Source organism: Poecile atricapillus, chromosome 2 (genome assembly GCF_030490865.1).
Source record: "Poecile atricapillus isolate bPoeAtr1 chromosome 2, bPoeAtr1.hap1, whole genome shotgun sequence".
In the NCBI taxonomy this organism is placed as follows: Eukaryota; Metazoa; Chordata; class Aves; order Passeriformes; family Paridae; genus Poecile; species Poecile atricapillus.
Genome location: NC_081250.1, coordinates 94,584,172 through 94,612,085, shown reverse-complemented (window position 1 = coordinate 94,612,085; position 27,914 = coordinate 94,584,172). Strand labels below are relative to the sequence as shown.

At 39.9% G+C, this 27,914-nt stretch overlaps 1 protein-coding gene across 6 annotated transcripts in view; it reads right to left on the bottom strand.

Annotated features, from left to right (window-relative positions):
• The window catches only part of MBP (myelin basic protein), a 137,346-nt gene that overhangs the window by 12,835 nt on the left and 96,597 nt on the right, over positions 1–27,914 (bottom strand). For 4 of the 6 annotated variants that reach the window (XM_058833673.1, XM_058833672.1, XM_058833671.1 and 1 more), the window contains exons 4-5: positions 5,961–6,391; positions 2,622–2,645 (exon numbers count right to left, since the gene is read on the bottom strand). In XM_058833673.1, coding sequence (XP_058689656.1) covers positions 2,622–2,645; positions 5,961–6,391 — 455 coding nt within the window. The remainder of the gene's footprint in view (positions 1–2,621; positions 2,646–5,960; positions 6,392–27,914) is intronic. The other 2 variants (XM_058833670.1, XM_058833675.1) reach the window with 1 other exon arrangement.

Here is a 27,914-nt window from a genome sequence, read left to right as displayed (position 1 = left end):
TGTAACCTGAAAACAGCTGAAGTACAGTCATTTATTTTGGCATTCTAGTATGGAAAGTGTTAAAGATAATGCAGTTCTTCATTTGCAATGAATGTGATAGAAAAAAAACCAATATAGCAGATTTTAATCTAAAGCAATTTCTTACTTATCGAACTGGTTCATCTGCAGAGAAGTAAACAGATTAAATTGTTCTCAGTCAGAGAAAGTCCTTGTGCTGAATTTTTAATAGCTGTATTTGACCATCTGTATGTACATTTTGGGGTCCTCTCACTTCTTTAAACAAACACCCCCCTCTGACAGATGGTTTTAGAATTAAATCCAGACCTTACTCTCAGCTGGACTGTGGGGCCATGCAGGTGAACAAGAGAGGAATGGCTGAGAACAGCTGGGGCTAGTTCCCACCAAAAGATCCCAAAGCTGCCATCACTGCTCCTCCAGCAGCTCTGCCACCAGGCTCAGGCCCAGGCAAAGGGCACCACAAGCTTTGAACTTCCTCCAAAGTTTCTCAAAAAAATCCTTGGAGCTCTTCTGTAGAACTTACATGCTCTTCTGCATGCAACTTACACATACTATTGTTATTATTGTATCATATTAGTGGATAGAAAACTCCAGAAGCAGTCATGCAAAGACTGAACTGAAAGATCCTGTTAGAAGTTTAATGAAAGGGGGAAACCTTTTGCTGTGGAGTGATTAGAAACAGAGATCCTTCAAATGCTTCAGCCAATTAATTTACATTTTAGCCTGCACACGTTACTAATACATTTCTGAATGTAAGAGGCACAAGACCATATAAAAAACAGTAAAAGCAGTGAAGCAGACAGGCATTCTCCCCAGTCTTGATCTCCTCTTTGACTTGTAATAAAAATCAGCAAGCCCCAAATACTTTGTCCCATTTCTGAACAAACGTTGCCATGCAGCTGATGTCAGGTGAGCACAAAACATCACTAGTACTTTACCCAATTTTAGTGCTTGCACTTTGAAGTACCACTTAAAGAGCATTTAACCTAGTCCAATTCCCAAACTCCTCTAGTAGCTTGAAATAATTACTTCAAGCAGTAACTTCCTTGAAAATGCAAGTTGCAGTGTGTTAAGTAATGTGTTAATTATTAGGCACAAATAACATGTTTATGGCCATACATGTGTTAAATGAACATGTCAAAATCAATCCCACATAATGTTGGCGCTAAGGCCTTTCTCACACGGTGTGTGTACTCACCAGTTGATATTTCCTTGTTATGTACAGGTGATACTTTCTTAAACCAGGAAGATCTAAAGTACTCTGAGGTTCTAGCATTGCACAAGCCAAATGAGCTTCAGGCTGGCAGTTCTGTTACCCTAATTCATTTTTAGGTATTCATCATTCATTACTACCTGCTATAAACAAGAGGCCACGTTCAGTTCCCATTATCATTGAGAACATCAGGATTCAGGAGCATTGGTTATTCAAAGCCTCCCCTTTCCTTCCAGAAGGAAAAATCTCTATTCTCTTCTGTCCAATGAACTATTCTAACTGAATTTTGCAGGACACGCAGTCTCTTAGTGAAGTAAAAACCTGTCATGTAAAAGTAGCAGTTTGTTGCAACTTCTGTTAATGGATTAAAGCTTTTAAAACAAATTAAATCATTAGTACACTGGTTTTTTTTGTGATGTAAACAGTTTAATGAATACATAAAGCACATAAAAAGCAAAAGATTAAAACAAAATGATTGTTACAACCGCCATAAACTATAAAAATTTTTTTACAAGTATACTGCTTGCACAGCAGGTTTTACAAAACAGTGTATCACAAGCAATACCACTCCCTGAAAACTAAGACTTGGAAATTAAAATCACAGTAAGTATTTACTTAAATCACATCAAATACTAGTCACACTAGCACTGATTTAACTACTTTTCAAATTCTTCATGGTGCTGTAGTATACATTAAAGCTTCCACAGGAAATGTGAATAGAATTCAAGTGCAAAAGAAAAAATATTCTAACTAATTTATCCATCCACAGCATTATTTAAAACTGTGGTTCCTAAACTTTTTGCCTGTGCATGGTAATTGCAACCATTTTTGTAGATCCCCACGCTAGCAACTGCTTAGCTCAGGTGTGGGTTTGGAGCTGCTGATTCGGAGATGCTGATCCCAGAAACCCTGACTCTGCTCAAGTTGAGAAGAACATCAGCCCAGTGCTGCTCCTGCCTCGTATCTGTCTGTAGCATGGGGAAGCCCCATCTCTACCTCCTGTATTTCTTGCACCCAAACACATAGAAATTGTTAGGAAACATAAGAAATACATGAAGAATGAGCAAGGCTTCATTCAGGCAACCAATACTGTTACAAGATTGCATACAAAACTGAAGCAAAGTGTAAAAGAGAAATTGATTTAATCTTTCACTAAGTGTTGCCTCACCTATTGTTTATTGTCACTCACATATTTTGGTTTGTTTGATCTGTGTCATGAGCATAGTTTAAAGTTTAGTATGTTAATGCAAAATGTTAAACCAGGACAGAAAAGTTCTTGTTTCACAATCCAAATTTTAGTAGAAAAAAAACCAAAACAAAACCATAAACAAAAGGTTTACAAAAGCATAAACAACTGCATCAAAGAAACAAAATAGCAGTCAGTACATACTGAAGTTGAATACAGACTCAGAATCTAGGAGGCACAAAGAACATTTGATTGTTTTAACAAACTTGCTTAGACAAATATTCTATAAAGATTAGAAAGGAAATAATTTATTGTTATGCTACTCTCTCTTGCATGCTATGAAAAATGTCTGCACCACAGTTTCTTTCTGACACCATTTGTAATTCTTTTTTAATTCGATTAAATTTGAGCTGTGCACAACAACAATTTTGTTTCAAATAGTTTACCTTAAAATTTTTTCTTAAAATACAAAATTCAAGCTGGTTTTGATTGAGTTTCAGCTACCCAAAATCTTGATGGAACTGGGGGGAAAATGGCAGATGCACTTGCTGCCCTTTAGAGGAAAAGGAGTATTTCTGTACATTTCAGTACTTCTATTTTTAACAACTCCCATGGAACTCCCATGCACTCTTAATTTAACTTCAGAATTGCAGGGTGAGGGAGAACCTGCTCCACATGAGAAAACAAGGCCATGAAACAGTCCCAGCATTGTTCCTACCCCACCTTTCTGGACACAATAGTGAATATTATTCATTAATGTACTTCTTAGCTATGGATGCAAGAAGAAAATGCCTCCACAAAGAATTTATAATGTGTTTTTCTTGAATGTCAGCCCTAAATCTGTACAAAGAGCAAGTGTTGTCTTTGCATTCCAGTGCTTGCTGGTGTGGGTAGTTGAGATGCTCCCACTGAGGCATGTGCTGGCTGAAGAAGGAAGACTGCAAGAAAGGCAGCTGCAGAATTGCTTTGAAATGCTTCAAAATAAATATAGAAAAAAAGTGCAAGCAAATAAACAGTGCAGCTCTTTGAAATTCATCCCTTAAGGTGCTTTTAGTGGTATCTTATTTACCAATGCCCTGTTTATTTAGTGGAGTCTGGAAAAATACCCAGGGACTTCATTCTATTCTGGCTGGTCCACGAACACCTTCATCATCTATCAGTGATCCTCTAAAAAATTCAGCAAATGGCAACAACTATTTAGAGTTTAAGTACAAATGAGCCACCTAGATTTCCTCTGTCTACACTTGTATAAATAAATGACGCCACAAGCCTTTCTTGATACAAGAAACCAAAAGGCATTGTTTCAGAGGCTAAATAAATAATAGCTGAAATGACTGTGCCACTTGCTCAATACTTTCCACACTGAAGCCCTCCCACAAGAGAGCTTCCTAGGAATGTTTCCTAGGATGTACATCAATATTGTCATTGTGTGGAAGAGTGCTAGAGATGCTTTGGCACTGGAAGTCCTAATGTGACAGACTTTTGCCAAAATAATTCAACTTCTCTGTGCTTCCAGCTCAGAACTGCAAATCAGGACTCCGTAACACTACGAGTAGTCGTTCTTAAGGGAAAAAAATCCCAAACAACTACTTCTGCTAGGTAAAAAAAGTCACAATTGTCCATAATTCTGTTCTGTTTTGCAGACATTTAAGTTCTTCAAAATAGCATTTTACAGCAGAGATAAAAGAGATGATCTCCTGTCCTCTCATACATAATTACATCAAAATCTATAGAGAATCACTGCACTCATGTTCGCGCCAAAGGATAAAATACAGAATTTTACTGCTCACAGACATTTTTTAGTCGTTACTCCTAAAAACTGAGTTGATTGGTTTGATTTATTGCCAAGCAGGAATGCACATACCTCTGTATATTCCGTATGCAGAATATAACTTTTTGGTCTTATCTCCTTGGTGTACAAAGAACATTTCAAACACTATTTTTCATCGAGTAACACAGTACATGAACAAAACAGCAAGAGTTGAGCTGGCCAACCAGGTTCCCGAAACTAGCAGCTGGGAACAATCTCTGTTATTTGCAGTAACAGTAAGAATAAAGGTTTTCTTCGTGCTCACAGCAACTGCTTGTTGCATTTTTGAACATTACACCCAGAAACATTACACACAGAAACATTACTACAGAAAAAACAGCCTGGCTGCTAAATCTTTAAATCTAAAGATTTAAATTTAAATGCTAAATCAATAGCATTACAGGCCCCAGTGATAAAGGTGAGAAATAAAAAGAACAAAACACCCAGCTTGCTTAGTACCATTTACTAAGTGTGAGAAGCTTCTGGTTTTAAGTTTCTAGAGTATTTTTCATCCAGTGGTCTCTACATTACAACAACTCTTCGGGGAAAGGCTGTTACACATTGTGCTTCCAGGTTGTGGAGCTGTGAAGGACACTGAGAGTCACAGCTGTGGGACTACCACTGATCAGTTTTACATCACAGGACACAGGACACAGTTTGTGTCCTGTCCCAGTGCAGCACTGAGAGCACAGATCACAGGTTGGAACACTGAATACACCTCAAAGGTTGTCAAAGGATTTTCAAACATTTGGGCCCAACCAGCAACTATGAACACTGCTTTTTGTGACACACAGCTTGAGCAACTACAACAAATTCAGCTAAAAGAAAGGATTTACAGCCCTACAACAGTTCTATTTGAATGCTTATGTAGTGTGTGGACACACAAACACAAGACTCCACTTATCATTTACATGGCAAAAGGTACAGCAAAGACATCTTAAAAAACATTGCTACTTGAATAACTGTGAACTAATATGCCAGCTGCATAATTTATCAGAGGAGGCAGGTATCCTGGAAAAGCGGAGAATTTAATTAACAGCCTTTCATCAAGGCTTTGTTTTTGAATTCATAGTGTAGAAATGGCTTGTTATACAACTTCTAATATGAAATGCTTGGAATAAATCTCAACTTCTCATCAGAATAAAGCAGCTGGATTCTTTTGTACATTATCCTGGGATTCAGGATAATATCTGTCAAGCCATCTCCCCAGCAATGCTGTCAACTGACTTTAAACATACTCTTGCACAAGCAGGCTGAGAATTTGGCCACAATTCCTTTTCTAACATCCATTTCCAAGTCTGTCCCTCAGTTAGTGCCAAGATAAGCAGAGATTGTCTTGCATCTAGCGCTCTCATCCAGCTCCCTTTTGCAAATATTTAAGAGCAACACACAAAAGCAGACCGAAGTTTCTCTAAATGGCACAGCATTGAAATGCATACAACACACCACATTAAATGCTCATAAAAATTCCTCCCGGTAATGTTTCTAGAGCCCCCTGGATTTCTAATACTCCTTGTTACTACCCAGAGTAGCTTCTCTTGTTTCCCAGATCTTTGATTTGTTGCTGTTGCTGTTTTCAGTTTAAAGCCAAGCATTATATTACAAGTACCAGCCTGCTGGCTAGGTCAACTCTTGCCTCATAGCAGTGAGACCTTTCTTTCAGACCCACCCTTCCTCTTTAATTGTACTGTATTTTGCTGTAGCCTTGCGGTTCTCTATTCCTCAGAGCTCACCTTGCTCGAGCCCCGCCGGGGAACGTGTCTTTCACCTCCAAAGAATCTGCCCAGCGAGTCAAGCAGACCCGAGTCTCTGTGCCGTGGGGATCCGTGTCTGGCATGGTCTATAGTGCTCGCAGATGCCAGTTTTGATCCGTGCCGGAAAGAGGAGCGTTTTTGTGAAGCCATCAAATCCGAATTCTCTGAAGCTGCTGCACTGTCCTCTTGGATGGTCTGTAGCTCGTCTGACTCTGAGGGCCGATCTTTGAAGGTGTTGTCTTCTCTTCCTGGGGCATCTCGGGAAAAGAGGCGGATCAAGTGGGGGCGACCAGTCCTGTCAGCTGGGTTGGCCTCAGGCCAGGCATTCTTCGGGTCTGCTGTGCCTTTGGGGTCTGTCACCGCTGGGCTCTTCGTGGAGCTCCCATTGTTCTGGTTCACATCTGCCTCTCCTGCAAACAACAAGGATGAGATATGAATACAGGCCTGTGAAAAACAGCCCTGGAACAATGCTGCTTTCTTTCACTTGCCTTGAGATGCTCATTTCATACAAAACCCATAATATGTGCAGTTGTAATGAAACTATGTTCTCTTCCAGCCCTAAAGAACATTAAGTTATCTTGGAACTGAAACCAGAATGATGTTCTCACACAAATTTGCAGTAGTTCTAGGTGATTTTTTGATGCTTTTTTTTTGTTTGTTTTTTAAACACATTTATAAATAGATCAATAGATGAAGCGTAACTGAAACTAACTTTATTTACATGGAAGGCTTGTGGAAGAGGAAGCTTTCAGTGAATAATCAGAATTCGTCCCTTGAGGACTGCAACTCTAATTATGCCATCTTTCTCCAAAACGGGAAAAAAAAAAAAAATTACGGTGACATAGCAGATCTGTGCCTTCATAAGTGCACATTCCCTCTCCACAATGTCAGACCTTATGGCCTCATTTGGAGCCCCTTGCTGTAACTTCAATATGGATCAAACAGCATAGTCAGGGGAAGGGGGTTTTTTTCCCCACTATAGAAATTGTCCTCACTTCAAAAAAGAGAGGACTAAACTGCAATTTCTGCTTGGCCTCTCATGACAGTTTTTGTCCATGTATGATGATCCTGGCACTCCAGGTGCAATGTCTTAGCACTGATGCTGAAGGCCTAAAACTGTCCAATTTGCATTTAGTTCTTGTGAAAAGTGACAAAAACAATTACCTGCAGCAACTGACAAGCCTTTTTTTCAGCCAAGAAAGGTACCAAGACAGACCCCTGTGGTAAGTGAAATACCTGTTGCATTCTCCACAGTCATGTTCTGATGCACCCAGTAAAGTATCTGAGAAGCATCAGCTGCAGCACACTTAGCCCTTCTTTCACCTGTAGTAGCTCCTTCTATCAGTAACAAAAAGATTTATGGAGGTTTTCATGGTCTACACCATGACTTCTACTGTTCTAAAGGAAACTGCACCCACTGAAGAATATGACTTCTCTCCAAGGAGAACCAAAAGAGTATTAATAGGTCATTGCTTGAGGAGCAACCTTCACCACAGACATCTCCCACACACTCTGCATCAGAAATGTCTTTTGGAGTTAAGGGGGCTCAGAAGTTCATAAATACGTCAATCATGTGTTACCTTTAGGGTCTCCTAATCACCTTTTTACATCCTCATTTGATTTGGCCCTTGTTGCCATGGGAGGGATAGGATCTGGCAAATACTACTGTGTTTTCAAAGTACTCTGGGCTCAAGTACTTTGCTGATTCAGCAGAGCAATTTTAGACCTGATACAGTCATTTCATATGGTTTCACCCACCCACAGGGCCCTAAAGAAACCTTTTCTCAGGCTGAGAATAATTGTGAAATAATTTTATGGGTAACAACACAAGACAGTAATGATGGCTTCTGCAAAACCTGTGTGTAGGTTACAACTGGTTGTAATCAGCCTGCTGCAGTTTTTCATATAAAAACATAAAGTGCAGTTTTGCTGTGCAATTTTTTAATTTATTTTGTGGAAACTAGCTACAAAATGTTGAGGAACTTCAAGAACAATTTCTTCAGTTAAAATATCTGAAAGTCTCTCAGGAATACAATTATTTAACCAGTGCCTAGCTGTCACTGAAGACCTCATTAGTGGTGAAAATATTTGCTGGCAACTTTGGAATTTGAGTTTTCCTGAAAAGATGCTCTTAAACCTATTAGAAACTACTAACATACCCAAATGATTTTCTTAATAGAACAAAAGAAAAGTAACTAACTTGGATGTGTGACCCATTCTGAAACTACAAAACATTTTAAACAGCAACTCTAAGCCTAGGTTCTATAATACAAATCCATAATACAAATCCATTCAAGGACAGAAAAAGAAAAGCAAACAAAAGAGTTATTGTATTTAATTAAATGCATTAACAAAACACCAGAGCATCTGCATACTAATATTTTTTACAACAGTTGTTCTTTGTGCCACTGAATACGGGTATTGGTAAGCAACAAAGAAGGGTATTTGTGCCACAAAAGTAGCTTCTCCCAATGCATACACAGCAAGCTATAAAGTATAAATCTTTCTGGAGCTTTATTTCAGCAGTGAAAGCACACATTTAAGATTGCCTCTAAAATTTTCTTCATGCTTATGTCTTCTCTAATATAGAAAAAACACGCAAGAGAGATACTGTTAATATTATTGCTAACTAATCAAAGTCTTCCAGTGCATTTGGAGAAAGAGATCACTTTAATAATGTCCTAAGGACATCCAGAATTAATGGACTATATGAATGTATGCTTATTTGTTCATTTAAAAACAAATATTTAGACTTCTATTAAAGCCTATTGTAAAGGCTGTGTATAGCTACTATTTTTTTAAGTCGTTTTTCTTTGGAAGATGAAGCTCTTTCTTAAAGTAGAGCACACAACCTGTACCATATCACTTGTACAAGAGAAAGGTGCCCAGGGAAGAAGAGATCTTAGGCGCTTTTTTGTAAAATGAAGAAGAGCAGGATACATTGCCATAGGCATTAACTAGAAGGCTATGGAAGTGTCCTCTATTTATATGTAAGTGAACATGGTCCTTGAGAGCTGCACAAATGAGAGCACAAGAGAAGCACCTCCTCACATTAGCCCCAAAACAGCAGGAGGGAGCCTGACTCCAAGAAGGGATGAGACACTCCAGGTGTGACCAAGGACCACTCCCAAAGGCAGTGCCACCTCTGCTCTTTCCCTCACCACATGGTGCTCTGAGCCTGCTGCTGGCACTGGGCACGTTGGTCAGAGTCAACGGAGGCATTTGTTCCTTGTACACACAGTGACTTCCAAAATTACAAATACAGATGGACAAAAATTCTTAGCAGTCTGTTAATTCTTTAATGAAACCCAACTGAAAGTCGAAAGGTGCTTTCAATGAGGCAATAATAAATCCAATCCCTCATTGTCCTTAATAGGAGTTAGGTCCCATAAAAGTATTTTCAAAACTACTGTGGCCTTGGAGCTTAATTAGACATTGATAGTTTATCCCATTTCTTGAGAATCAAAATAACTTTTCGCTAAGCTACTAATTGTCAGGGACCTCTCAGCCCAATGCTTCAAACAACAACTCCTCTCAACAACCACAGAAATTCATTCTGTGCAAAGGACAACTCCCAGTGGAGACACCTCAGATACAAATATCCTTCTCGTGGGTCACTTGGGAGGGCTGCTCTGTGCCAGCCCCTGCTTGTGTGTACCACAGCACTCTGTAGTGTTCTTCCATACAGAGGACAGCCTGGACAGCCACATTGTTAAGACGTTGAAAAAAGATTACAAGTTTTTCATCTCCTCCTACTCCTTTCCAGTCTTGCTTTCTTGCAGATACTTGTAATTCCTCTCACATTCCTATTGCTGCTCCCTCTACAAATGCTGTAAAACTAATGAGGAAGATGAAGCTGACAGAAGCTGAAGTACATTACCTTAGTTTGGGTTCTCAAGGGAGGCTTAGAACAACAGTCACAAGATATTGCAAATACTGATTATACATGATAGCAGCTTAAATATTTGTATGAAATCTTAAGAATTAAGTATTATTTACTTGTTACAAATGCCAGAAAGTACATTAATCAACTTTGTAACACTGAATATTTAATACACTTTATCATAACTACAGGCTGCTGTGATTGATTATACTTACTTTTTCTCGGCCTTCTTTTCTCAAGGTATGAAGATGGAAATTACTGAACTTTTAAATCAATTTTTCATTTTAGCTTAAGTCATCTATATACATAAAGCACAGTTTTTCAGTAAATTAAATATAATCTGTATTTGTCCTTTTCTACTTTTTAGTTCCTCTCTTCTCTGTAAATGTCAACTGGATAGTGATATACAATGCAGTATAGTCCTCAATTCTGAGTTCAGTTTATTTTAGTATGTTTACTGAAATGCTGACAATATAATACTGGCTAAAATATCTGACTTTTTGTATTGATTCATCCGTGCCTATTCACTTGAACAACAAAAGGCACCACCTAGAAATTAATCAACTTTGTCACAGCTGAGATTTCAAGAACTCAGGTAAGCTATAGCAGTAAGGCAAATGTATTAGTAATAGGTTGTCTTGCATTATTTAAGAGGCTGGGACCACTGTTTTGGAACATGTGGTTATTAACAATACTTGTGGTAATAACAGGCAATTGAAAGAATAAAAGGCCAGAGAAAACACACCTATCATTACTAGATACATGCTGCAGCTGAGGATATCTGGGTTCCAACTCTGTGCTGAGACAATTTCACAATAATCCAGCTCCTGGTTTGGACTTTTACTGCAGCACAGCCCACAGTAGAGTAGTGTCTCCACAGCCATTAGGCTTCACTACAGAAGTATTTGGGGAGAGAGGAAAGAATTATGTCTGCCTTGTTAAATCTGAACTGCAAAAGCTTGTTTCATCCTCATTATGCTAAGACACTGCAGACAAAAAATGGCTCTTAGCCTAACTTCTCTAATATGGTTAGAAGGCAATATGCCATCAGACACTTCAATTCACAGACCTAATTACTGGGTTTGTCTGATGCTTGTCAAACAGTTGGGAATAAATTTTGGACAAATATTTCTGTTTAAAATGGATGGCATGCAGTATAATTGTGAAACAAACATTGGTCATAGCTCTGAACATAACCAGAATGGATGTGCTGGAGCATTTAGCCTTTACACATTCTCCCCATTTTCTAGCAGAGTGAATGCAGAGAGAAGTACTCATGTGCCTCATGATACAGATTCACATGAGTTTAACACTCCTACTGCACTTAGCCAAGAGATCACTTCCGTTACAGCTTGCTCTCCTCCCTCCCTCCTTGCCAAAGCTTATCACTTTCAGGAACAAAAAATTCCAGCTAAAGGCAAATTTTCTCCATGGCTTCAGCATAACTGAAGGAATGATATTTTTCTGCACAAGAAATGCGGCTTTTTCTAGGGGCAAACCAAGCTGCAGACCAAACCACCTCAAAAATGAGAAGCCACCTGCTAAGCATGCTCTCAAAGGAGTGCATATTTCCCTCCCTGACTTCCTTCATTAGACATTTTACAGCATATAAAGCTCTTACCAGACTAGAATAAAAAAGTTGTGAGGGTGTTTCCATTCCACTGATCTGCTGAAGCAGTGAATAAGGGGTCTGCTATGGCATCATTTTCCTTACAATAAAACTTAGTACTAAAAATATAGTAAGAAGTGAAAAACCTCACCTGGTCCAGTATTTACTTCCATTGAACTACATTTAAAAAAAAAAATACCAAGTTTAGTTCTATACTACATCTTGGGTCAATAAGGATCAGTGGCTGAGCCTGCTGAAAGTTATTGCACTGCTGTTGCTAAAGGCACAATATAGTTCTAGACATTTAGACTACATTGTTGGGGCTGGGTGAATGAAACTTCTTCCACTTAACATTTTACAGGAAGTGCCTGACAAACGCTGCTTTTCCTGAATCCTTGGTACCTCATGGAACAGCAGTTCTTAGCTGTTCTCTGCAGAAAGCATTATGCCCCCTAAAAGCTGATGCCAGACCGAAAATTAATAGGTTCAAATAGGATCTATTAATGACTAGACTTTTGCTAATACCCAAGTCTTGGGACAGTTTCTTTCAGATTCATGAAAGATTTCATTTCTCCAAGCCCTCTCCTGCTGATGAAGAGCTGCTGAGCTAGCAGAGTTTGGCCTTACAGCAGAACTCACATGAAAACACAAAAATGCTTGATGGAGAGAGGGAAAATGTAGTTTGCATCCTGTCATGGAATTAACTGTCTTTGCAGTTGACACTTTAGCTATATTATTCATGCTCATATTTCAAACAAAAACACTGCATTCACTCAGGTAGAATAAGAATATGTACTTTTTAGCATAAAATTATGCAGTAGGGAAAAAGCTGAAAATTGCACAGGAGAATGTGAATTCTGTCAGACACTAACTACTACAGGATGAAAACATAAGCCTGAGTCCTCTCACTTTATTTCTGATACTAACCTAAACATACTCCAGATCTGCTGAAAAAAACCCCAAAAAGCCCTTGAACATTTGACATACTTTGGCATGAATTCACAATAATTTAATTTTATTAGATAAGAGACAGAGTGCTTCCAACAACAGTGCTGTTTCTTTTGACAATGGGATGAATAAACCTCTCAAGTTGACTTGACAGTTTCTTCTCGGTTCCCTCAGTGCACCAGACAGCAGGCCTTGCCATCATCCTGAGGTGTACCACTTTCAGCACTTCCCTCAGCTACTTGAAAGGTAATTCTCAGATCTGGGAAAATAAACCTGTGAAGTTGTTCATTGCAAAGGTGGCTGGTATGAGGGAGGTGATTCCCCCAGAAGCATTCATTAATACAACAGCCACTGGTGATCTATCTGCATAAGGATAATCAGAACCATCAGTCCCCTCTTCAGAGGAACAAGAAAGGACTTTAAGATTTTTATCCCAGGCTCAGAGTATGTATAGATTATACAAGCAGTACTGGACCCACAAAATCTGGTTAAAATAAATACAGTCCCTTCAACATGGCAGCAACTGTTTAAAGGCTGTATTTATACCAAGGCAAGTTGTAAAATTATACCTAACACAACCAGCAAATTATGTCCTTTAACAGCAAATATCATCTGCTTTCTAAAGTTTGCATCTTTCATTTCAGGGTGCCAGTGCTTAAAAGCCAGATGATGAAGACAGTGTAGATGTCAATGCACACTTATTTAATCTATAAAAGTAGTGCTGGATTATGGAGTGATAAACAATAAATAGCATTAATTTTGCAAGTTCAGTAGGTTAATAGCCTGATTTCAACTGCCTGATTTTTTTTTTCTTTCCCCTTAATTGTGCTAGACTTCATCATCCCAAAGTGTTTAATATGCAGCTGTGAACCACTGCTTGTTACAAGAGTACCAGTTAAATGATAAATACATCCCTTAAGCATTGCTCTGCAGTAAAGCCAACATTTTCTGGAAGAGGGATCCCTGCAAGGTGGTACTGGCAACTGGAATTGTTACTGTGGTATCTTTTTTGGTAGGGTAACTTTACTGACTTTTTAAACTTACCCAGTAAAACCATAATGCAACCAATCGAATACTAGGTGAAAACACACAGCTGGGATGGTGACACTCTTACAAACATGCCTAAATCTTATTTTGTGAATCAGCAAATGGCATGTAATTTTTAGTTCTGCTGACAACTTCATGATTTGATAGGATTGGTTCTGTGAAATGACTACAAAATAAAAATTAGAAGTTAAAAATATGTTGTATATTCATTACAGTTTATGTTCAGCATTATAACTCTGCTGAAGGCAATTGCATTTTATGGTATCAGTGTGTAAAAAGTAGCAATACTGTCTGAATCAGAGATTCTGGATATATCAGGAGTCATCTTGCTGGAAAGCTTTTCTGTATTTTCACCAAGGCACACACAACTCCTAGCAGCTGCATGTCAGAGATATGAAATCACTTCCAAGTCTGTGCAGTAATAACCCACAGTCCATGCCCAAAGTCTGGATATTAATGGGAAGCATGTGTGGTTACTGTGGGCTGAAAAGCTTTAACATCCCATTACCCACTGTGAGGGGCTGCACTCCAGGAGCCAGGTTTCAGACTTGGTGGAGGAAAAATAACATCATACCTTCCCCAGACTTGTACACCCTGTGTTGTTTATGCCTTTAACAACTCCCTCTCTTCTGTGTTCTTACTGAAGAAATTTAGCCAGTTCATTCTGCCCATGTCAGAGAAAGAGATGAAAGCAAACCAGTCAGCAAGGCATTTCAAAGCACAGGAATCAGAGCAACACTGGCATACCAGCTCTGTGTGCTCTCCTGTCATTGATGCTGAGGCTTAAATGCAGGGGTGCAATAGACCTTTTTCTTCTTAAACCTACTGTGAAAGTCATATCAGATTCAACACACAAGAATTTATCTGGGAGGCCTAAGTTACACATCATCTGTCACTGCATGGTGCTTAACTTCCTCTTCATGGTCTTTTTTAATGCGCTATGTGTGTATTTCAGCAATTCAGTGACACACCTTCACAAGGAATTACCGGAGATTAAGCACTGAACTGGACTGCCTAGGGAAGTGATGGAGTCACTGGAAATGTTCAAGGAATGGATGTGGCACTTAGTGCTGTGGTTTAGTTGATGTGGTGGTGTTCAGTCAAAGGTGGGATTCAATCTTTGAGGTCTTTCCCAACTTTACTGATTCTATGACTCTATGAAAGTGACTCAGGACTGTTATGAGCCTCGTGGGTGTGTGAAGGTGTTGTCTGCTTGTGAGGACAGGTAAAGAAACCTGCAAGTAAAAAGAGGCGTTCAAAAAAGTTAAAGCATCCCCTGAGTGAGAACAACTTTTGATATTCAGATTGTAATAAAAACCAATCTATACTTGGTTGCAGAAACTGCCTTGCACTCTGCATGCCTTCACAGAGTTGGGCACTTGGTTTTCTGTGCCTCTGGTTTACAATGAAGAGCTGAAACAAAGCCCACACGGTGTCCTACCATTGCAGAGGAATGCAGCAGTGTAGGCCTGGCTCGCACCCTCTCGCTCTTGTTTTCCAGAACTCCTGGCACTGCTTCCACTTGCTGAGGGTTGCAAAGGCGAGTACAGAAAACAAAAGAGCCTGTGGTTGAAACCAGTGGGACTTGCTATGGCAGAAATTTGGATTCTATGAGAAGCATGCGGCAATTCTCCACACGGCCTGCAGAGAGGTTTTTAAAAACTTCAACAAAGAATTTTATCCACCCACCAGTTCAAAGAAAAATGTTCCTTTGTGTTACTAGAACATATAGGTTTGTTTTAATCTCAAATATCTCACAAAAGATCCTCCCACAGCAAAGCGAGCTGGAGCATCATTTGTAACAAATGGTTTCTTGAACTGAAGGAGGAGAAATTAAATCACCTGCTGACCCATCAGCTTTTGTATTCTTTAAAAACTGTGCAACTGACTAGTATTAGACAAAGACTGTTTGATTATTAATCTTTTCTGCTTCAGTTTCACTGAGTCTGAGTAATTGCTAGGTTGTAAAACTTGGATATATCCCCCTCTCTCCCACCAAAGTATGGCAAAATGAGTAGTGCTTCCATTCCATCAGACCTCACAACTTCCACTACCTTTTGTGTTTTCCACATCAGTTATATTTTATTGGAAAATAACCTATTTCCATCAGTGCAACTGGGTGCCAAATACTACAGTTAATTTTTTTTTCATAATACCATAGAGAAACAGGGCTTTCAAAGCAGCAGACAAAGAAATCTTGGTGAAATGAGCAAGGTGAGGACAGTGACTGAACGAGGTGGTTCAAAAAAGTTGCTCAGAGCATGATAAGTAGCACCAAAAAAACCCCCCAAAACCAAACCCTATCTGTAGAATATTTCCTGTTAAAACCCATCATGTAGTGCCTCCAAAGAGGGTCTGCCTGGTAACACTGCTGTGTTTTTCTTTATTAGGATTTAAGTGTCTGAGTGGTATTTTATTATTTAAAGTATAAACTGCAGAACAAAGTACACTTGTAATAAGTTAACCAAATAAGCAACCTTTAAAAAACATGGTTTGATTGTGATCACAGGGAAACCACTTACAGCATGAGGTTATAAACTCCAATTCCTATAAGCTGCATTTTTATCCTACAGAATAACAGTGTTCTTGTGTGTTAACTTTCCCTGAGACCAACTAACCCAACTAAAGCCAAGCAGAGAGTCCAGAGTACTGTAGAGGAGCTTTTCATATGTTAAAATAAAGAGAGAACATGAATGTTTTAACTCCCCCCAAAATAATGCACCCCTTTGCTGGTTTGAGGACATAACTTCAAAGTTTGTTTTCCAGTACAGCCTTGTATAGGGCAGGTCCAGGTGAAATGCAAGCTACAGGAGTATGGCAGTTCTAGAGAGAAGAGTACATAATGCAAGCCAGGTTCCTGGAGGCTCTGAATCACCTGCAGGGTGATGTAATCAATAAACTTGACATTTCCATGCATTCTTCAGGTGTACATAGCCGTATCTCTGGATTTCTCTATTCTTCCCTGTTAATGTATTCTGAACTGAAGCTTTTAATAGCACAAGCGATCCCAGAGAGTCACGGTTACAGAATTTGCAGTGAGGGGAATTACACTGGTAGTCTTCAGAAGACCTTTCTGTTCCCCAGAAAATTCTGCAGTACACCACAGTGGTATAAATGACACATTCTGAGTATGACACACATATTTGCCAATATTTCTAAAAATATCTGAAATACCTGGGCACAAATAAGCCATTTACCATTCTGTTGAATTCTTGTATATGTAAAACAAAATTGGAGATGTGGTTCTTCAGAAGCTGACAAAGCATACCTCACAAACAACCACAAGCCAAAAAAAGATGGGGTAAAGTTGTTCAAGTCTGCTGTAACTGCAGTTCTTTACAATCAGAACAAGTCCACAGCCATTAGTTGTTGTCTGACATTATTTTCACTTTGGAACTTTGGATTTTTGCCTTAACACTTACCGTGAAAGGTCAGAGGAGCAAAAGTGAGCAGGAGTTTCTCCCAGTCACACAGAACTTGTTCACAGAGCTTACCACATCTCAGAGACTGATGAATTACTCTGAGTAGCCCAGAGCCCTGTGGGAGGCAGAAGCCCAGGTGGGCAAGCTCCCTGCCCTGGGAGGGTGCAGACTGTGACCTGCATACCCAGCTGTGCCCAGGAGGTGGAAGAGGCTCACATCCCCGTGGGGACAAGAGCCACACCACCAGCTGCATCCATGAGGTGGAAGATGAGCACCTCTGTAACCCTTTGGGGAAGCAGAGGACCAGGTCTTGAGCTTCACCTCCAGTTCATGATGCTGGCATTAAGAGGAGGTCCCTTTCTCTCATGGACACTGTAGCAGCCATGTGCAGCTCCAGCTCTGCCTTTGGTATGGATGGTGAGAAAGTTACTCTGCCTAAAAGATCAACAGCTGTCTGTAAATTTCAAAACACAGTAAATGCTTCACAAACGTGTCATTTTGGGGATGTTCAGCACTCCAGATCTTAGTTTTTGTCTGCCTGGCAATGCTTACTCTAACCAGATTTTAAAATCTCTTCATGTAATAATACAGGATTTTAGAAGGTGACAATCAAGATAACTCTGAACTCTGAGGAGAAACTTAAAAGCCAGATTACTCAAAAGACAAATTCCACATGCCATATCCAAAGTCAGCAGAGAAATCATAGCTGAGCACATTCACGGCAGGGATGCTGCTGGGGCACAGATTCTTGAGGCTGTGTTTGGCCATTCTCACAGATAAAGTCTCTCTGCATGCCCTGGCACGGGAGCACAGCACTCGAGGATGTTGTATCCTGATCACTGTGGTGAACAGAGGGAATGGGATTTTTGCTGCCATACTCTGTCCTGCTTGTCAGAACAGCTTTGTCTGGAAAATGCACAATGGAGAATGTCAGCACAGACCTAGGAGCAGAGCCATGGAATTGCTGTGGCAGAATGAGAGGAGGGTATAAAAATATCACAATACATGCAATGAAAGGTGGGAAGGTTTTTCTGGATCTTAGAATTAAGTATCAGAAACAAGGGCACACACTCTGTATCTCAGACTCCAGCAGGAAGTTTGTTAAAATACTAGCAAAAATTATTTCAAGGCCCTTATACAATCAATACACTAAAACTACCAAGAGTTTTAGAGGTAGTTTGGACTAAACAGCAAAATAAACTGTTCAGAGACTTCTGAGCAAAACGATTTCCTCAGTGAAGAAATTTCATAACCAGAGAAATATTTTTCACTCTAAAATGAACTCTAACGTATGCCTGAACAATTGATATGAGATTTGATTAAAATATCTGCCAGCCTGGCAGACAGATTGAAAGAAAAACTTATTCCAGAACTTATCATTGGGCTTACAGGTTTACCTTCCTCGTAACTTCCTCAACTGCAGCCCTAAAACCAGAAAAGAAGAATATTTGGAACCAAGAAAATAAAACAATGAATCCAAAGGACTAAAGCACTCTGCACTGACTGAACTTGCACAGGGCCTAATACCAGAGATATTATTCCATATAAATCCTGTCAGAAAACTGAGAATAAAATGTTCAGAAGAAAGATACCGGGGGAAGAAAAAACAAAAGATGAATGGTGTTTTTTGATGATGAACTGGATGAACTGAAAACATTTAAATCTGGATACAAATCACCTTATCTGCCTATCCTGCAAGCAATGACTGGCATTTACCAGGGGAATAAAACACCAGCAACCACATGGAAAGACTTTATACTCCAAGGTGAGACACAGCCTTACATGCCTAGATGTCAGAAAGGAAATTCTAAAGGAAAGGACAGCATTTGCACTGGTCACACCCTTCTGCTGTTCTCTCTTGTCTCCCTCTGGCCCCCAGCAGTTTCCAGTCCTTCCTCCCACCTTCCCTTCCCAAGGCTCCTGGACCAAAGCTGCTGTCCAAACCACTCTCCTGCGCTGCCCATCTGCCTCCCACGAGCTCCACCTCCACAAAGATCATGATCCCTTGCTAGATAGTAGATCATGATCTACTGCAGACTTTAGCAGGCTTCTTGTGGAGCTAATTCCAAATTATCTCGGCACAGGAATTCACCTCTGGAGTCTCTCCCTGTCGTAAGGCCTGCCTACACAGTACCAGTCAGAGCAGTCAGAAGCTAGTACAAGCAGACAACAAATACTAAACCAACTACAAGAGTCACAAGATTAAAGTGCTGCCTCTCCTAACTTACTCTGTCAAATGCTTACAACCCATACATGGTCTTAAAATGTTAACACAAACCATCTAAATTCAAGGGTTCCCCTCTTGGAAACCTAATACTGCATGGCCTTTTGTCTTTTCTCTCTTGCTTCTGCTGCTCTGGATTACTGACATTTGTCCACATCAGCTAAGAGCTTTCAAAGTCACGTCAGGATATGCTTCACAAAGACTTTCCAGCAGCAACCACCTACAGCTCTGCTAATGGAGCACCTCTGGATCAGCATCTGCCCACAGTTCCTCTTAAACCAGCAATATCTGTCACATGGTTGGTGCCACAGATTGATCTGGTTTGGGGAGTTTGTCTTTTCTGCACTGAAAGAAGAAATATTTAATTTCTCACCCTTCTCAAAGAAATTTAAATGGCTGCACTAACAATGCTGCTTCCCTTATGTCCCAATTGCAAACAGAGTTATCTCCATCTCACTCTACAAGCTCATTTATGCAGGTAGTGCATGAAAGGAAAACAAAACCTTTCTATATTGGTTAAATAAAGGAGCAAAATTACAACATTTTCCAAGTAGCCTAGGCCATTGGTATGATTTATACAGCGTGAAATCCCACATTTCTAAAGGATGTATTTAAATGGTGTTTGACAGACTGAGAGAAAATGTGATCTGCTCACACATCAACTTAAAATCATCTATTATTTCGGTGGGATTTTACCTGAGATTCAGTATGCTCTGTCATAAAAAAACCCCAAGGAAATTATTAGAGAATCCCAAAGCTGTTAATGTAAAACCAGATATAAAAGTCCATTTCTGCCTCTGAGCTAAACATGTTAGAACAGCCTTATAGATATCTGCTCCAATATTTCTGATCTCAGCTGTTCTAGGTCTTTAGAAACTTCATTCCACTCTCCATCATTATAAACAACATCCTACACTTCTAAACATATTATTAAATCTGTTTTCATCTATACTAGGCCACATCAGACATATTTGCTATACACTAACAAATCAATGATATCAGATCATAAATAATTAAGAGGTTTTTTTCAATTAAAACACCACATTTTTCCCCCCACGCTGAACACTTGTGAGCTGTACCATAGCTCTAAATGTGACTCAATGCTATATGAAGAACAATGGTGACAAACTGTATAAAACCGCGGCAGTGATCGATGGTACTTCACACAATATCTGCTTTTCAGTAGCAGCATTCTAAGAGTGAAAAACTGCTTGCACAGTACCAAGCCTTGTACCAGTTCGTGGGAGTTACTGCCATTAAAAAAGGAAAGAAAGAAAATAAAAGAATTCACAAACTTTACTTTGCTATTTGGCTACATATAAAGTCACTTTTCATGTGATGAAGAAAGCATGTTCAGCAAAAAGAGCTGTTAATTCTGAAGACTAAACTGGTAGTATGACTGAGCTACACAATATTTTAACAAGCAAGAAAGGCTATAAACATGTTTTTTTCCCAAGTGTACTTTGGGTATGTTTCTCTCAATCCACCCAGCAGGCATGAGAATGAGTAAAACCACCACTTCTGGAAAAGTTTACAAAGAGCCTGAGAACAACTCAATGGGTTCCACCAGAAATGGGTTACACTACATCAGGGCAGCAACTGTATACAGAAGATGCACACAGAACGCAGTCCTGGTTACCCTAATTTGGGATGCAGCCCTGGGGAGGCAGATAAACCATGCCTGAATTTTGCAGACAGAGATTGCTCCACTGTGCCCCAGGCCAGCAGAAGTCATGTTGGAGCCCTCGACACCACGCTCATCCCAGCCAGCAAACCTGACTAATGCCTGGCAGGGGCTTGGTGCTGCACTGGCCTGGGACTGGCAGCCTCCAGCTGGCACTTTCCTGGCTGCAGCAGCCAACAATTCATGGTTCTGGGCCTGTGCTTGCAGCAGCACTACCCACAAGCTGTTTCAGAAATCAAACAACTCCACCTTGGTTTTCTCAGCAGGAAGTTTTCAGTTTTCTTCCTCCTAGGAAGTTGTGCAGACACCTCACAGAAGGTAGAAAGTGCTCCATAGACAGAAAAATAGCTGTGTTAATATTATCTCTGAAAATAAAAAGTTATTTATTTCCCAAGTAAGTGCTGTAAGAGCATTTCTGCAGCCAGAGTGTGACTGGCAAAATGAGAAGTCTTTAATATTCACAGTCTGGTTTCCCAGAAAGTTACCTAGCATCCCTTTGAGATAAGTAAATATGTGCAATCTGTTTATAAAGCCCTTGCACCTTGGTTCAGTTCTCAATTTAGGATGCAGTCCATTGCAGAGAACCACAGACTTTGCTTATCCTGAGCAAACAGGATAACCAGGACAGTCTGACAAAGGGATGCCACAGACTGCAAAAGTCTAATGTGCTGGAAATAGCAGGAAAATTGCCATGTACTTCCAGATTTGTGTTCACGGCCTACTAGGAATTTCTCTTCTTCCCACTGAAAACCTGAAGCACTGGAATCAAGGATAAAAAAAAAAAATACCAAAGGAAAATAAATCTAATTCCATCTACAGCAACTGTGAAGAATAGCTGGAAAAACATGTGGCTTAAGGACACCTTTCCAGGTCCCAAGTGCACCAGCAGGCTCTGCAACCACTTCCCACTCACTCACTTGGGAGTTCCCTGTTCCTGCCCAATGCCAGCTCCAGCCCAGGCTCAGCCTGCCAGGACTCAGCTGGGATGAGACCAAGGCCCTGTGGATCCCCCTGGGTGGCTGGCCCGCTGCTGCTGCCCATGCCCAGCCCTGTGCCCAAGTGGGACCTGCCCGGGCTCCGACAGCCCTCGCTGCTCCTGCTCCCCTGCCCGAGTGCCTGACCCTGCCTGCCTCGCTGTCACCCTGGCACCAGCTCATCCCCACGGCTCATAATCAGGACAAACACACTTGCAAAAGTCTCCAGCTCTGACTGCTTGCCTTTCAGAAAGTATCATAAAGAGGCATTTACTGAAACAAATTCCCTTCTTCCCACCCACATCTCCTGACAACTCTTTCTGTGACAATAAATAAGACAGGTCTATCACTCACCCCATTTTCAATTTCCCAATTTTCTATTCTGGCATGGAAAATATTTCTCACATACCTGAAGGGAATAAAATTAAGCCCCATATTCTTTGCAGGTGGCTGACACAACTTAGTTGAAATCAGCAATTGTCAAATTATCCTACACTTCTACTGATGGCACAAGCAGCATGTTGCAATCCATATTAAAAAAAAAAAAAAAAGGGAGAAAAAAGAGGATAAATTGGTGTGGAGCTATACTGTGACATTATCTGAGCATCTATTCCTTTTCATACAAGTCTAATTTATCATTTGATACAGTTTGACTAGATGATTGCAAGTTGAAGTCATGCTGCTTACATCTTTCTCTCATTGCCAGGTCTGTCACACATAATAAAAGGTGTCAAGCTTTCCAAATGCAGTGAAAGTGAACTTACAGAGTATTTCACACTTAATTACTGCACACTTTGTATGGTCCTTAGAAGCTGCATGGGGCTAGCTAAATGATAAATCACCATCGCCATCACCTCAACTAACCAGCGGATAAAACTACATTATCTTCAGACATTACTCTTCTGCTTGCACTGAAGTATAGATTTGCTACTTTTTTACGATTATTTTGACTGGTATTCAAGTCCATAGGAGCCACTTGCACTTGTGTGAGTGGCAGGACACCCAGCCCAATTCACAGGAACTTTAGCGTAATTGGGTGGCTGTAAAACCTGTATATCAAAGATGTATGTGCAAGATTATCCAAAAACAATGCATCTGTATAGCTCTAAGTCTGCATGGATTCACAGACAACTGAGACCTACTTAATGGAACAAACTATTAAGTTTTGTAAGCAGAATTCTTTTGTTAGCACTACCCTGCATATACACAAATCTGATGTAATTAGCAAAAGCTGGCTTACCTGGTGACAGAACAAAGACAATTCCCTTAATAAATATAAACACTTAACAAATGAATAAATGTCAGCAAGAGTCAAGGGTGGATGTACTACAAGGCAGAGGCACCACATCCCTGGTGAGTGCTCCAGGTTACCTTCTGACAGTGAAGTTTCTCATGTGGCCATACACAGTTTCTCCAGCAACATCTACATAAACATGCCTGGGCATTAATAACTCAGAGGTACCAGCAGCATTAAACCTGCATAAGCGCTTGCTAACTAAGATCAAATATGCTTTAAATGGTAGCCAGAAAAGGAATGGACATGGAAATGAAATACATTTAAAAGAGTCAGTGATTCTATGAAAAGAAATTTATTCAGAGACTGTCTTTTCGTGTTTTGCAACACAAAATAGATCAAACAAGGCTCAGCTTCTGAAAAACACGACATTCAAAGAATACCATGCCACTTGAATGCTGACTGGAGAGATGCCAGTGATACCAGAGAAGCAATGTCTTCTCCTCCTCTACTGAAACACTCTTTGCCATACACAATAGCTAAAAAGTCTTTAAAAAATGCCTGAGTGGAACTCTTTTATCTCTGACTAAGCATACATATCGGGGACTATGTGCTTCATCCCTCTTACAGGAATTACACAGTATCATGATCCAGAACTAAGCTGATCAATCCCTGGGAAACGCCCATCATATTGTCAAAGCATTCTTTAGTCCTCCCTGCATCTGTTTTACACAAATTGGAAATTTATGTAATGCAAAATCTCTGAAGAACTGAGAAGCAGCCTTAGCCATACCCCAAACGACCTGAAAAAATCTGTTCTTTTTGTTTGTTCATACCAGGTTCATTCTTGTAGTACAGCTGTACACGTGTCGTGTGTCAGGATGTGAATTCTGACATCCTCAGGCACCCAGCCTGCTCATTAAGGTTTTTTTTACATGGAAACATAGATACAAAGGTGTGGAAGAGGGAAGTAAAGGGACTGTAAGCACATGAATACAGGTTAAAGAAGAGGACCTAGCCCTAGGAGAGATGGAAAATGTTGCTAGGGCCCTGCAATTTAGAAGGCTGTTTGTATATTGTTATCCCTCAACTTTAAAAGAAGGGACAAACAATTTTTTGTTTTAAAGGATGCACATATAAACATACATCATTCACTGAGAAAGAATTCCAAAGTAAAGAAATAAATCTTTAGATTCCAGGATCAGTTATGTGCTTGTCAAATTTTCAATCCCACTTGGGATGTGAACACTCTACTACTGTATGTGTACAAAACAGACCAAGAAGCCAAAAATAAAAGCTTTCAACCCATGACCATGGCCAGTGCAAGACACATGCCATGACCTTCAGATCAAGATCCAGGTACAGAAGAAGGAAACATCCTGCTCCCCTACCAGCAGAAGCGTACTCTCCATACTGCACATTCCTCTTGCTTCCCTTGTCTTGCTGCCCCATGAAGATGTAACAAATCAATTGTTAATGTCTCTTCTTTCAGCAAACAATGGAATGTGTTCACCCAGAGCAATTCAAAAATGAGGGGTCTCCAGAAGTGAAGTGTTCTCATTGTGTAGTTACTGCCCCAAAATGCCTGCCTTTTTGAAGAAAGCTTTTGAGTTAAATTGCTTTTTAGGGCAAATATTGACAGGTTACTAGGAAGACAAATTCAGCCTTGTCACTGGTATGACTGGGTGGTTTTGGCAGTAAAAGTCTAATGGAAATCAAAAGCAAACAGGCCAAATGTGTAGCCACTCTACCTTGGAATTAGGCTTTGTTTGTAATGGGGTGGAGAGAGGAGGTGGCAATAAAGCAGTGGCTGTCAAATTCTGCTTTTGGACTATTTACTTCAAATTTAACAAATCCATCCAAACAGCTTACAATGAGCATAAAACAAATTAAAAAGAAGAAGCAAAAATCAAATTAGTGCTTAGCCAAGTGGAACTGGATGTCACAGATGGCTGCTGTTTAAGAATATGTGTCCATTTATCCATCTTGCTTGGCTGCCCCCGGTGTGTTCTTACAAAACACACACAGCTAGGGGCATTGCTGCCAGCCAGACTGGAAAGGTTTAGTGGTGTCAATATTTTGCCTGCCAGGCAAAAGCTCATATGTAGTCTGGCATCAGGTATTTTGACCTTCAACTCTTCCAAGAAGATCCCCAAACCCTGCCTAAACTTCCAAATGCCAACAGTTGTTTTACATCTCAGAGCCCTCCGAACATAGTATTGACAGCGTTCATCACTAACACTTCCATGGACCAGATTTTTCTAGTCCTTCCCTTCCATTTACAATTCTTCCTTTGAGACTGAGCTGAGAATGTGAAAATGCTTCAGGATATTCTGTAGAGCTCACCACTGTGCTTAACATTTTTCATTATTTAACAATACACTCAGGTTATGATATTTTTGATATTTTTTCTGGCGTATTTAAAATTCCCTTAAAGTATTTCAGAAAATCTGTCCACAACATGCAAACTGCCTGCTTAAGAATTTTATGTCACTTTTTGTTTTCTGCCAGTTTTGTCCTCTTAACACAGAGGGTAACATGTTGTCAGTATATCATGCATATTTATCTGGCTTTTGTTTTGGAAGGTTGTTTTTTAAATCTGAAGAGAGATACTAATCCACAGTATTTAAAATAATTAAGAGAAAGGAAAAAAGTTCAGCAGTAGATTTAGACATTCACTTGTCTCCATAAACAAAATCTTACTGGGACCCTGAGAAAACTGACTGTACTAAACACCCTCTGCAAGATATAATAAAACCAGCAAAGCTTCCCCACCTTCCCATTCTTCCTTGGGACCCCAGTTATGCAGCAATTTGCTGTCATCTAAATAACCACTTGCTTTTGGACTCATTATCATAGGTTTTCTGCTCCACCGGGAGAAAATTAGATTGCAAAGGGAGAAATGCATGTGTCTTTTACTCAGCAGGACTATCAAATCAAGTGTCAAATTTATACATTCCCATTTCCAGCCTCTGGCCCTCCAACAATGCAAAGTCTGACAAACTGTATGCGCCTCCTGATTATAAGCAGCTCAAAGCCAACCATCACAGCCTATTCTACTGGGATAGGCTGAAAGCAGCAGGAAGAGCTAGTGAGATTCTAGAATCAGCAGTTGGTCATATCTGAGATCCAGGCTAAGACTGAAATTACTTCCCTTTCCTAAATAGTACAGACAAACCTGAAATTATAGATAAATAGTTCAAATATAAAAGTAAAAATAAGTTTCTTATGCTGGCAGCATTAAACTAATTGATGAGAAAAGGGAAAAAAGAAACCCAACAACAAACCAGTAGAACTCTATGACAAGAATATAATTATTACATTGAGGCTCATTTCAGTGCCTGAGAACTAGCAATTTTGCTAAAGAGCACGCTTTTTTTTCCTTGAGGTGTTAACAGGGCATGGGCACTGCATCAGCAAATAATGTAAACTCCAGATCTTAATTTTAAATGAATGCAATTTATAATCTTCAACTTTTATTCTTCTTCATCTAGAATGAGAAGGTTAGGTAATATGAACATCTCAGAGAACACAGAATAACATGTATTTTTACTTATTCTGCTGCACTTGTGTGTCATACAAATACTTGTTTGCACACACACATGTACAACATAAGAAAACCTCAGCTTTGTTACTAGTTTTCAAATTCAAATTCAAAGAAAATAAAAGACATCCTGTTGTGGAATATGTCTCTGTCTTGACTAGAATTTGTTATTACAACAGAATGGCCTCAATTGCCCTGAGCAATGCTATTATCCCAGGTCATCTCATCAGTATTCATTTGTGCAAGGCTGGAATAGTCACTGGTATGTGGCTTGCACTGTCCCACATTCATCATTTAAAAATCAAAAAATGTAACATCTAAATTGCTTCAAATTGACCCCTTTCTCCCCTGCCTTTTTTTTTTTTTTTTTATGATCAGGGATGCAAGAAAAGAGATAGGCCAATATTGTTTAGAATGGGAACAACCAGGTAAATCATCAAGAAGCTCACCAGAAGAACTTTGTGTGTTTGTTGGTAGAGAAGATGCTAGAAAGCAGCTGAAGTACTGATCCCCTGGCAGTAAAGGAAGACCACAAAGAGAAGAGGATAAGGAAGAAAAGGAAGGAACTAGTCAGATGGAAGGATGCAAATGCAGCTAAAGAAAGTCTGGCAGAAAGAAATGGACGAGAAGGTGAGAAGAAAATGTGGTGAGAAAAACACAGGGGAAAAAAGACTGTTGGTAAGCAAAAGCAGACAACAGCAGTAAAATAGTATAGTCACACAGAAGAAATCAGTCACAGAAAGAAGGAAAACCACTGGGCTGGAGAAATGACCCAGAGCATAAGAAAAGCACAGTGTGTGGTTCTGTTTTAGGATCTTTAAACTGCTTTAAGGAAAAGCAGTAACACCAGACAAGAGACTGGAGGGGTGGCAGGGGGGAGGTATTAAAAAAAAAAAAAAAGCACCAGGCAGGCTAAACCACAAAAAATCTCAAATATTTATTTCTGCAGCACCCTATTCTACTAAAACCAGGGAGCTGGTAACAGATCAGGCTGCATTTCTCAACTGCCAAACTGGTTTAGTTTGAGATAGTAACAACAAGGTAACATAAACTCTGACTTTCCTCCTCAGAAAGAAATCATGGCAACCAGCGACCCTATTGTGCTTTGTTGTTGCATAATTGTTAAAGAAATGCTTTCCGATGCCCTGTGAGAGGGGGTACTATCTCGAAAGCTCAAAGGGATTGTTCATTTGATCACTAAGCACAGTGTTATTCCAACCACTCATGCACGCAGAGAATGCCTCTATTCTTATGTTCCCCTGAGAGTTGAGGTCATCTGAGATATGTTGGCTATCACATATAAAGGCCGAGGTAGAACTGCTGGCAGGATGTTTTAAGTTAAGTATTTTCACAGACCTGGAATT